This window comes from Atta colombica, unplaced genomic scaffold (assembly GCF_001594045.1).
Source record: "Atta colombica isolate Treedump-2 unplaced genomic scaffold, Acol1.0 scaffold198, whole genome shotgun sequence".
Taxonomy (NCBI): domain Eukaryota; kingdom Metazoa; phylum Arthropoda; class Insecta; order Hymenoptera; family Formicidae; genus Atta; species Atta colombica.
The window spans coordinates 1,312,366-1,324,330 of record NW_017259291.1 but is presented as its reverse complement, the minus strand read 5'-3'; the positions used below and the strand labels follow the sequence as shown (position 1 = coordinate 1,324,330).

At 36.9% G+C, this 11,965-nt stretch overlaps 2 protein-coding genes across 2 annotated transcripts; one reads left to right on the top strand and one right to left on the bottom strand.

The window, feature by feature from the left end:
• Positions 1-361: 361 nt before the first annotated feature.
• On the bottom strand, positions 362-2,677 carry LOC108687060 (keratinocyte proline-rich protein-like). The gene is made up of 2 exons (XM_018192670.1): positions 2,624-2,677; positions 362-2,085 (listed from the first exon to the last, which is right to left on the bottom strand). The coding sequence occupies exons 1-2, from the start codon at positions 2,675-2,677 to the stop codon at positions 1,396-1,398; spliced, it is 744 nt and encodes a 247-aa protein (XP_018048159.1). The 3' UTR covers positions 362-1,395.
• Positions 2,678-8,956: 6,279 nt separating this feature from the next.
• On the top strand, positions 8,957-10,587 carry LOC108686925 (keratin, type II cytoskeletal 1-like). Its single transcript, XM_018192447.1, has 2 exons — positions 8,957-9,022; positions 9,548-10,587. The coding sequence occupies exons 1-2, from the start codon at positions 8,957-8,959 to the stop codon at positions 10,262-10,264; spliced, it is 783 nt and encodes a 260-aa protein (XP_018047936.1). The 3' UTR covers positions 10,265-10,587.
• The last annotated feature ends 1,378 nt before the right edge of the window (positions 10,588-11,965 follow it).

The window sequence follows — 11,965 nt, the reverse complement described above, 5'->3', positions numbered from 1 at the left end:
TTATTTGTATTGTATGTATATTTTTCTGTGTGCATGACATAAGAAAAGTTTAAAAATGATGAATATTATTCGCCTAGAGTATTTTCACGGAAAAGAATGTGACGAAGTGTCTATTAATTCCAATAATGTCGATTTACGTTCGGATTAGATCTTGTTATATCTTGCATTGGCTAATTAAATTAACAATCAGAGCATTAAATCAGAGAAAAACAACTAAGAAGTTAATTTACTGTCGTTTATTAATTTATGCTCATTTTTCAAATATCTCGAAGATACGAACATATTTACGATCAATCAATAAAATATTAAATGAAATTAAGTGATAGGCTTATATAATATTTTACAATTGATAGACTGCTTCTGCGTATATTAAAGACATTTATTTAACTACTTTCACATCAGTTTACATGAGAAATATATGTGTGCGTGTAACGGAATTTAAAAAAATCATGTATTTCAGAACACGTTATGCATAATTGGAGTATTCGCATGTAAAAAAAAGCAACTAAAACATTGATAGATCCATAAATTTTGATAACAGATCGGACAGATGTCGTAAACGCGTTTGTGCGTAAATAGCGTTTCAAAATCGCGCAACTGTTTGGCAATATGCCCTTTCCGATTTTTTTATACACTTTTCACTGCGTGCCAGGAATGATCGTCGAATGATCGATGCAGCCCTGAAAAATCGAACGACGCAATTGGCGGCTTAACAACTTACATTAGTCGTGTCGGGCTGATTCCTTGTGGCGCAATGTGCATACGTCGCGCACGATAGCGCGTAATGCGTGTGTTGAAAGTCTACAAGATTAATCTCTTAGGGAGAGAGGCGAGAGGATATTCGCGGATATTTATTGCAATTTTCACACATTGACATTTACGTTTTACGCCTTTCCCCTTCCGCCGACGCAGCCATTCGTTTACTTTAACGATTCCTATATGAGTGACGCTTTTTCTTGCGGTATATGTGCCGCTTGTGGTGAAACAGGTGTACCTTTCTTGGCGCAACTCACGTAATATTAAAGAGTGAAAGTTTCCTCGCAATTCCTCATAATCGCATAACGTGTCCGGCTAATACGTTTCTCTATCGATTCCTTCCCCACCCTCCCAACGTTTGAATGTTTCGCAAGCAGTCGTTATGTAAAAAAAAATACTTTATTTATTTTTTACATTTACAGGGTGTATAGTACAATTCGAGGATTGGATCACGAAGAATACAATATTTACGCATCATATCGACTTCTATTAATTAACGATGTGGCAACTTTTGCCGATCGTTTCTCGATCCTTCGACGATCGATCCTTCGAATATCTCTTGGTCTCTTGGGCCGCGAGCCGTCAAACAAAAAAGGGGAAGACGATGAAGTCTTCGTTTCTTCTTATACGCTCATTTTTTCAATAATGTCCGCCGAAATCACCGCCGCCAAAGTCGTGACCGCCAAAATCGTGGCCGCCACCAAATCCACCGATATCACCGCCGCCGAAACCACCCTCGTCGTGATGACTCTTAACGACTACGGGATAAGGCTCTTTGACGACTACGGGTACCTTGACCGGGTAGGGCACTGGTTTCGACACTTCGATCGGAACCTTGACTGGTACCTTGACCGGATAGGGTACCTTGATGGGCACCTTTATGGGTACCTTGACCGGGAAGGGCACTGGCTTCTCCACTGGATAGGGTACGTGCTTCGTGACCTCCACTGGGTAAGGTTTCGGTATATGGACCGGATACGGACGGTCGACAGGTACTTTGACTGGCACCTTTACCGGATAGGGCACATGCTTCGTGACCTCCACCGGATACGGATGCGGTACTGGCACGTGCTTCGTGACCGTAACCGCCTTGATGTGATCAGTAGAGATTATTTCGCCACCACCAAATCCACCTCCGCCTCCGAGTCCACTGCCTCCGAATCCACCGCCTAAATCATGGCCGCCGAAACCGCCCCCAAAACCACCGTGATCACCTAGACTTAGTTCCAGTCCACGCTTCGATTTTTCATCCTTTGGCTTAGCGCTAGATTCGGTCTTCTTCGCCTCTTCGGCTACGACCGATAATACTAGGCCACATAGGAGTATTACCTGTCGAAAGCAAGGAAACGGATGAGTATTGTTGATTTTATAAATTGTTTGATAAATATTACTGTAAGATTTATGAGTATATGTGATGTGGGTATATATAGAGCTTCTCTCTGTCTCTCTCTCTCTTTTATTATAATTTGTTTTGATAATTTTTTGTGGGATTAATTGATTTGGAAAAATATTTTAAAAAAAATTTTTTAATTAAGATATTGAAAAATTTTAAATAAAACGAGATTGTTATTAGATAAATTCGAAGTATATATAATATATTGTATAATTTCACTAAAATTTTTAGAAATATAATTTATGTTTTATCAATGGTTTTGAAAAGAACGAAAAATCCAAGGAAATGAAAATTTTAATAATTTCGAGTTTGGTATACGACAAATTCGCAAGTCAAAATTTGCTTTTAAGCTTATTCATATTTATTAAGAAATAGGTCGCTTGAGAGAATGCGCCTACAACACGTTACAGACTGCTAAGTACGGATCGGGTTTCTACAAGCGATTCGAGCGGCTATCTTGTTGGAGCTACTCACTTTCAGCTTGGTGCTGTTCATGTTGGTCGGCAGTGAGCACACTGATTCTGCCATGGTCTACCCTCGCTTTTATAGGGGACGCAACGGCGTGTCCGCTGGACAACTCGAGCGTGCCGATGAAATTGTCGGCGGGTAGGAAGTTAACAGGAGGAAAGGAAGACAACGCACTGTGGACGACGTCTCCCTTTCTTCGTCTCCTTTTGTCTTTGCGTCTATTTTCTCATTGCTTTTTTTCTTAACTGTCTCGTCGCGTTTTCGAGTCCGTTTAATTCGAAGTAGACGCGTTTCTGTAACAAAAATCGAAAAAGATCCGTACTTGATACGCTTGCGTGAACTTCTTGCGTAAACTTTTCTCAGTGATGGTAAGACATATGAGTAGAAATAATTCATTCATTGATGACAAATTCTCTTAATCATTATCTCAGTTATTTTTATTTTAACGATTACTTTATCTACCTAAACTACTACGAAACATTAATTATATGAAATAAAATTTATTATAGTCTATTAATGATATATTATCTTAGGATATTTTAACATTTTATAAAAAATATATATGATGTGTAAAATAGTTGATATGTAAAAATTATTTCTTATATTCCTTTAAGAAAAAGAACTTTTGCATAATTTTTCATATTTCAATCAGTATCTATTTTTACTTGTTAATATAAAAATAAAATGCTTCATGATTACGCGTTATAAAAATCTTAATTAAAAATCGGATTGATACATTAAAATAAATAAGTAAACATTAAATATTACACATAAATTTTTTATTAATGTAATTTGATCGATATTTTTTGCGCTTTCGAGAAGCGCATAATTCATAAATATTAAAAGCTTAATTAATCCGAGAAGAGAGAATTGAAATTTTTTGACAACGAAAGTGTTTTTCTTAACTTATTTTTTTTCTTTTTACGGATATATGAACGCATTGAAACATTTACATTCAGTCTCAACTTGTTCAAACTTAATATACTCGCCTCATTTCCATAGTCATAGCATGTTATGTTCAATGTATTATCTCTTTTCTACAGTTTCTTGTGCCACGACATTTGTCGCTGAGAAGAAGATAGTCGTCGTCACCAGCCGTGAAATTAGAGAGAATGATTCGAAGATGTTGGCCGCTATACCGCCTTAATAAGAAGTTGTTGGAACTCGTTAACGCAGTCGGATAAAATTCTTGCGTACCGGAAATGATTTTCGCTACGAAACTCGGTTTTGCTTGGTGATGGCAGCACGATTTTTGGTTTATCACACGTAGTTCCCGCGGGCACAGTTAATCTCGGAATGACTTTGTATCTCGATCTCGGTTCGACGGGTATTAGAATACTCGCGTATCCATGGTTTATCAGGGTTATCGATACGAATAAATTTCCATACATTTGAATTTGGATTTCCATATTTGAATCCGAAAATATTGATTTGACTTCTGGCGGGATAGGGAATGTTTCGAGAGGCTGAGGATTCCCTCCCTCTTGATTGACCGTCGATCGAACTGCAGCGAAAATTGAGGGTGGGATGTATGCGATAGTTTCCACTTGACCTATACCCGAGGATTAAATCGCTTCGATGAATTTATAGTGATTCACTAGAGACCACAATCTGCTCACGCTGTTTTTCGACACGATTATGAAATCCGTCAATCGACGATTTTGGGCGCATCGGAAACTTCGGTTTTATCCCTTTCAACAGTTTTCTCCTATGAGACTCTCTCAGTAGCAAACTTATTGAAAATTAATTAGCACATTACCACGAATTTTTCGTATTTGAAAGATTCTCTTGGAAGGTATTTATTGCTACGTCGAGTGATAACGAAAAAAATTATGCTATAGAATGTAAGCAGTTAATTATCTGAAACATCGCTTCTGGCTAATCGACAATTGCGCGAGCGTGCATGACGACTAGCTATTAATTTCTGAAACCGCAAGTTTAATTCATTGAATTCAAAACTAATGACACGCGCTGGTGCCGAGATGGCTAATTTTCTGCGGTCATTTCTACTCTAAACCGGCTATCACTGTATATGTTTTTATCGAACAGATGTACAAATTGATTGAAAGTTACCGATTGCTGCGCTTTAAACTTATTTCAATATATTACATGTTTGCATAATATATGCATAATATAAATTAACATTATTTATTTATGTTATGTCATATTAATAAATTAATTTTACGCACTAATGTCATTATGCGCGCGTATATAATATTAAATCAGTAATAAAATGTTTGGATAGGATTAATATATGGATTTGACACATTAATAGTAAACAACATTTGATTAAAATAATCTTATTACGAAAGGTTCAACTTTACGACAGTTCACGGACGTTTTTGTTCGTCGCGATATACAGAATCTCCACGTAACGCTATAGTTAATTCTTTCTCAGGTTAAACTTCTCTGTGCATTTATTGTGTCATAAGTGGCTTTGCGTAAAATGTTATTACGTTCTGAATTACATATACGAGCAGCGCGATTTTAATTGCGAAGTTATTTGCTCGAAAGTCTTCCTGCAGCAAGAATAACGTCAGGAAACTGTTGAGCTCGCTGTAGGAATCATATCAGATTAAATCTATCGCGGTGAAAACTTCAGTCGGTTTTTTTTTCGTTCGGACGATTGTAATATCATTACGTATACGGAACTTGGTGAAGTAAGCTGACCGATTATATTTGCCGGATATAATGCAAACGATACGTGCTCATATCGAAGTTGGCGATCCCGGTGCATGATCGTACACTTTCTACCAATCTCCCGATATTTATGAGGCCGCAATTATGTAAATTTTGACAAATCGCACTTCCTCTCCACAAATCTTGTTTAGAAAACTTTTTCACAAAATTACGAAAATCGCTCTTGATCTCATCTGTGACGAGCAAACCGACCTCATCTGTGCTCGTATGTAGATTAATTCCCTATACGTGAGCACCTGTGTCTAATGTCAACGTAAATGTCTGCATGTGTAGAAAGGTCCTCTGCCAAAGTTCATTAGAATCGCATAGTCGACGTCATTAATTTAACCAGCGATATTTTTTCAAGCAGTAGTCTCGTCCGCGTAAACGTTAATTGATTTTGCGGAAAGCCATCTCTGAGAATTCTGATGCGAACTTTCAATTGGCGACCCTTATCTCCTCAGAATTTTTTTTCTCGAAGTTCGAGTCACTTGAACTTTAGACCGCAGAAAGAAGAGGGTGGCGACGGTGGCGTATAAATGCGCCCTAAGTGCAGTGGATTCTCGCGCGTTACGAGACGACAGTGCGGGCGGACATCGTCGGTAGTGGGATTTTCGCGTAGTCTGCATTTCTGCTTCACCGACCACAAGCGTAACCTTACGCAATAATGGGAAAGGCTTTGGAGTCGGCCAGACGCGGCTCTCATGAATATATGGATAGATGTTCTCACTCAAGGTGTTTATCAAGCCGTTTTCTAGTTACATCCTTCCCACTCCATGACAATGTCCATCGAACATTAATGTAATTTGTACTCTGGAAAGAATAAAAGGGAATTTTAATTATTTTGACAACTTTTTTTGAGAACTTAGTTTGATTTTTCTTCGAAGGTGAATATTTTGGACACGCCTCGCGTGTCTAACGGCGATAGTAGATTCATAAATTTTTACTTTTGCTTATATTCGATTTACTTTTTTTTTTCACTGCACGTGTAACTGTGTTACGGTTAATGAACAAGTATATTTTACGCATGGTTAATTTTATGAACATTTATCAATCTTTGGGAAATTGCGAATTTTTGCATTTATTTCAATTATTAAATTATGCGTCGAAAAAGCGTTTACGTATTAGACTACTCTTAGAAATAAGAGATAAGACGCAGTTTAATCTTTAAAATTACAAGCTGACCATTTAAGAAGAACACAGGTAATAGCGGCAAAAACTGCTTGCGTAAGTTATGGACGCCTATAAATAAAATTATAAGTAGGCTATTTTAAAGATTGTACTGAATATAAAATGATTTATTGAGCGGTTAAACAAACGAGTCAATAAGAAATTGATAATTGACTCTCTCTTTCACTCGTGCATTTTTTTATCAAACTAGGGTGTTAAGAAAAATATACAAATTGAAGATATAGTATAATCTTAACTTTTTTATAATTACTTCGTTAATGAATTATGGTAGTTTAGAAAAGAGGAAATTAAATTTATGTTACAAGTAAACAAAGCGTAATAAAGATATATAAAATAGAAAGATATATAAAATGGGCCATGATTTTAATAATTAAATAGAGAGAAGTGAAAATTACCACATCATATCCCATATTATGTGCAATATAGTTGTTCAATTATCGCGCTTGTTTAGTTGAGAGAGTTCAACATATCAAATAAAAGTAACTCGGTTAAATGAATTTGTAATGAGCCTATTCTCATTAAGCGAAATCTGTGACCAATGCATTAAACAATCAATACTATTGTTTACTAAATAATGTAAATGCTCGGCAATGTTGAAACTTTGCAATAGTCTGTGCGAAATATAAATATTTGTTTAATACATATATCACGCACACATCTAGCCTAATCATATATTATACGATCAGTATATTGAACAAATATAATTGCATATTTCTTGCGTAGTAATCATTTTCAAATAAAATATCATATGCAAGTGAGACCTTTTGCAAAGATGTCATCAGAACATGTTTACCTAGAATTACATTGGTTCACCTGCCAATAAAATGTCACTTGGGAAGGATATGAGTAAAAATTGAGTTTAATGCCAAAGTATCCATGAATCAATTATGAAAGTAGTTTCAATAAAAAGTTACTGCGTCAATGGTTTAAAGTGGTGGTATATGTCTCTATAAGATCTGATAACTGTATATTAAAATCAAAGCATATAGTGTCAAAGAAATGAGAAAAATGTTGCCTTCATTTCAACATCGGGTGATTCAAGTGTTACGTTATTAACGACGCGGTCGATTGCCAGTTTAGACCTTCGATTCCTTTAAAAGTATACTAAGTGAACAAAAAATATTACTACTAAAACTTGGCGAAAGTGAAAAAAACAACATGTTGATTGCGCCACGATGTGTCGAAATGCAAATTTTCACATCTCTTTCATGGTCACCAATGTGTGTAACGTCGACCGCATTAGGCGTAATTAAACATTAATTGTAATTTCTTGGCAACTTCCTTTGTGTATTGCAAATTTATTTTTTAATTAAATAACCATCGACCATGATGCCGGGATATATAATGTACATGTCACATGGAGAAAGTTTAATTGTTACACCGTTTTGTGTGTACATCGTTTCACTATGTGTTTTGTCACGCTTATGAATCTTCTTATTATTTAATTTACGTTGAAATTGAGCTTACTCATAAAATCGATCGTGAATTGATTGAGAAAGATTTCAATTTCTGCACGCAAACATAAATTTCGTTGTCTGAAATAGTATAATATAGCTTAATTTGGCGAGAATTATGCGATGTCAAAGCTTCTTCCTAGTCGCAGAAGTTAATTGCTTAATAAACAGAATATATTGATAAAAGTTATGTTTTAAATCTCAAATGACTTTATGAGTGCTAATAAAATGTTTATCGAAAGTGTGCGTACGTGAAGATCATAAAATTAAATTTAAGATCGCCGATTGCACGCCGTCAGATTAATTCGAACATTTCCCATCATATTACCATCCACTTATGTCTTAGGCGAAAGCTTGGACGCTAAAACTTGTTATGTCTTACAGCTTCCTTAAGACTTTCATAATAATTATAATATTAAGGCAAATACGAATTTTAAGCAATTTTTTGAAATTATATCTTTTAATATTATATTTTTTTGTGTTTACTATCGCGATTGATAATAGCATACCAACTTGTAGTATATTATTTCGCCTGTATCGTCGAATTTCCTAATTGTCTCTGTTTATACAGTGAATAGCGATGCGTAATGCTAAAAGTTATAATCACCATTATGTTCAATAAAATTTACGCGAGGTGCAAATAAAAAAAAGTCGAGTCCGCTTATAATGATTCTGATGTAAAAGTGAAAGAAAGACAGAAAGCGCGGATTAAGACGGGCACGCGAAAGAGTCGGATCAATTCCGCACTTTTGAATTGCGGCTCTTCCTTGGTGAGGGGATAACGATTGGAACTAGTTGGACTGAGCGACGGGGCGACGACGTTACGCGGCCCGTATCCGGGCATCCGGTAGTAATCAACCTCACCAAGCGGTAGCCCGTGGGAAAACGGCTTAATGCTGAACGGTTTTGTGCGGGATAGCAGTACAATCGGACCACCTTAAAGCTGCCGTTCCGGCGTTGGACGAACGATTTTCCGGGGAGTAGGCCAGCGAGCACGGCGAAAGTGCCGGTATATATGCCGCTGATTGGCACGATGCAACTTCAGTGTGCACTCCCGAAGGCTACCATGAGCACTTCGCAGGTGAGCGTGCGCTGCTAGCACAGTGGCGCGTAAATAGGGCTCTGACAAGGGTATCTTTAGGGTATCTCGCACGGCGGAGGATTATGCACGGAATTATGTGCGATAAATGAGGAACGCGTCGGGATTTAGTATTATTGACGATGTGAGATTATAGTGTTGGTTTCTCACACCATCACATCACAGTGTTAAAATTGTAGAGATTACGGTGCGATTCTTTGTTTCATTACAAGAGTGAAATTTCAATAAATTTACTTTAAATAGAATACAATATTAGATGTTTAATATATTGATTATATTTTTATCTTGCAATGTTTGATATTTATAACAGACTATAATTTAATTTTGTTGCATCGTGCTTTTTTGAGATTTTCTTTGTTTGCATTTTTTGTATTGTCGAATCATTTATTATGTAATATGCGTAAAATTTTTGTGAACTCCAGCGAAATCTTCAAAGCTTCCCAAGTTAACCAAGTTAATCTAAACCTTGACCATGAAGGACCGCAATTAACACACGTTTATTCGCAGATCCTCGTGCTCCTCGCCCTTGTGGCAACGGTGGCTCTGGCTACTGAGACCAAGGAGTCCGACAGCAAAGGGGCCGAGTCAAAGGATGCCAAGAGCAAGCGCGGACTGGAACTGAGTCTGGGTCACGGTGGTGGCTTTGGCGGCGGCGGTGGTTTCGGCGGCCACGATTTCGGTGGCTTCGGCGGTGGTGATTTCGGCGGCGGTTTTGGTGGAGGCGGCGGCGGCGGCGGCGGCGGTGGCGGCGGTGATGGTGGAAGAATTTCTGGCATCACGATCCATCGCGAGGTCTCCGTGCCAGTTCCGGTGCCCTACACCGTCGAGAAAAGCGTACCAGTACCTGTACATGTGCCGGTGAAGGTTCCGGTGGACAATCCGATACCGTATCACGTACCAAAACCTTATCCGGTTCCAGTAGAGAAGACTGTACCAATCCCCGTAGAGAAACCGGTTCCAGTACCAGTCAAGGTGCCCATAAAGATACCCGTCAAGGTGCCTGTTCCATACACCGTACCATATAAAGTACCTTATCCCGTGGAAAAGGAATTGCCCTATCCGGTCAAGGTGCCGGTCGTCGTAAAGGAATCGTATCCGGTCTTGGTGCATGAAGGCGGTCACGGAGGCGGCGGCGGTGGCGGCGGCGGCTTTGGCGGAGGCGGTTTCGGAGGCGGACATGGTGGATTCGGTGGGGGTCATGAAATCGGTTTCGACCTGCATTGACGATAGTCTGATATGACAATCGATATTAATGATACTCTTGTATATAATTATTATATTTCTTTTTTTTACACTGTGCTGTCTTAGCAGAATAAACATTAAATTATTAATTCAGCCTTTTGTAAAATCCAGCATTACCTTGTCCTTTGCGTTTGATGTTTACATCAAGGAATTTGCTCAAAGTTGAGCTTTATTTTACAGCAAATAAAAATCATTTTTCTGTGAGTGTATTATATTTTTAATTGATCGCGTATTTCTACGGTTTTAACTACATTGCGCAACCATAGTGACAATTAATTATCATTAATTAAATATTTATGAAACCAGCTTGTTGAATTTTCTTACGTAATACACCTACGAAGATAAGATGCAAATTATCATACTGCAATAACTGCCACGGTATAAACTGATTCTTAGTCACTTCCTGTGAAACTAGGCGGAACATGTTACAATGTGATTGGCGACATGTGAAAGTATCTCAACCAGTCATTATAGCCATTACGGTTCCACACACAAGTTAGATGTACTAGGAAGCTTATTCTCTAGTTAAGGATTATACGATAAAATCGCAAAATGCATTTACATGTAAGAAAATACTTGTTATATTTTTATACATTCATTTAATTATAGGAATATAATGATAGATATATATTTAAAAGATTTGATTGATAGATTTAAAAAGATCTTAAAATGCTTGTTTTCTAATTTTCAAACATCAAAATGTTTTCACATATAAATTGTTGTCTTAATTATATTAAAATCACATAACATTTTATTTTAATTACAATAAATATTAAAACATAATTTATTTTACATTTATTTATTAATATAACTTATAATTGAGTAATTACAATATAAATTCATGTTCAAGAGGTCAACGTTATGATTGCATAAATTATATACGGATATTAGGATGAAGCCAGATGTACATTGAACATACCTTGACGTACAAGGTAGATCATTCCACAGTCAAGGTTGCTGGAAGAAATAATATCGAATATTTACCTCGGGCAATTCATATTTGAACGCATATAGAGATGTACGGTTTCTCTGATGTAAAGGGAAGCCAGCTATATGAACGAAAAAAATGTGATTTCCGTAATCTTACTTCCTTGATGGTAATATTTCTCAACGACCAACTACGGAGGCCATCAACGTTACGTAAATAGTTCGATCGATTTTACGTAACTATTATGAAAAGAAAGTAAGCACCTTTACCATTAACGAAACCATAATGACTATCAAATTTTGTATTGGCAATCTATAATAGCGTTTCGCTCAGCGAGTTAACTAAGTATCACTTTCGTTTATAATTTGCGCCATCGCTATATGCTTTATATGCGCGCGATGTTCTATTTTCTTTTTTCTGACTTCTCTATAATCTCGTAGTTCGTATTACATCATGCCATTTATAAGACTGAACGCTCTGATTATTTTTTAGTAGGATATAAACGAGTAATTGCGATATCTTGTTAGGAATCCGAATATCGACAAATTATGACCGACGAATAACTTGCTTTAACCTGAGGCAATCGTTATAATGGTATATGGAGATGAATCAGGACCATAATTCGTCCTTGTTAGAAGCTTCTGTTCTTGAACTAGCTCCCTTTATACATAATTATATACCAATGAAGGCAGAAAAAGATTTTATATCATAATTCTTTATGTGGTAAACAACGATATATATTACATCGAGATATA

Excerpts from the sequence above, each read along its gene's own strand:
- LOC108687060 (XM_018192670.1), bottom strand. The coding sequence starts at position 2,677 with ATGGCAGAATCAGTGTGCTCACTGCCGACCAACATGAACAGCACCAAG. Across the intron at positions 2,086-2,623 it reads TGAACAGCACCAAGCTGAAA|GTAATACTCCTATGTGGCCT; the intron begins GTGAGTAGCTCC and ends TGCTTTCGACAG.
- LOC108686925 (XM_018192447.1), top strand. The coding sequence starts at position 8,957 with ATGCCGCTGATTGGCACGATGCAACTTCAGTGTGCACTCCCGAAGGCT. Across the intron at positions 9,023-9,547 it reads CTACCATGAGCACTTCGCAG|ATCCTCGTGCTCCTCGCCCT; the intron begins GTGAGCGTGCGC and ends GTTTATTCGCAG.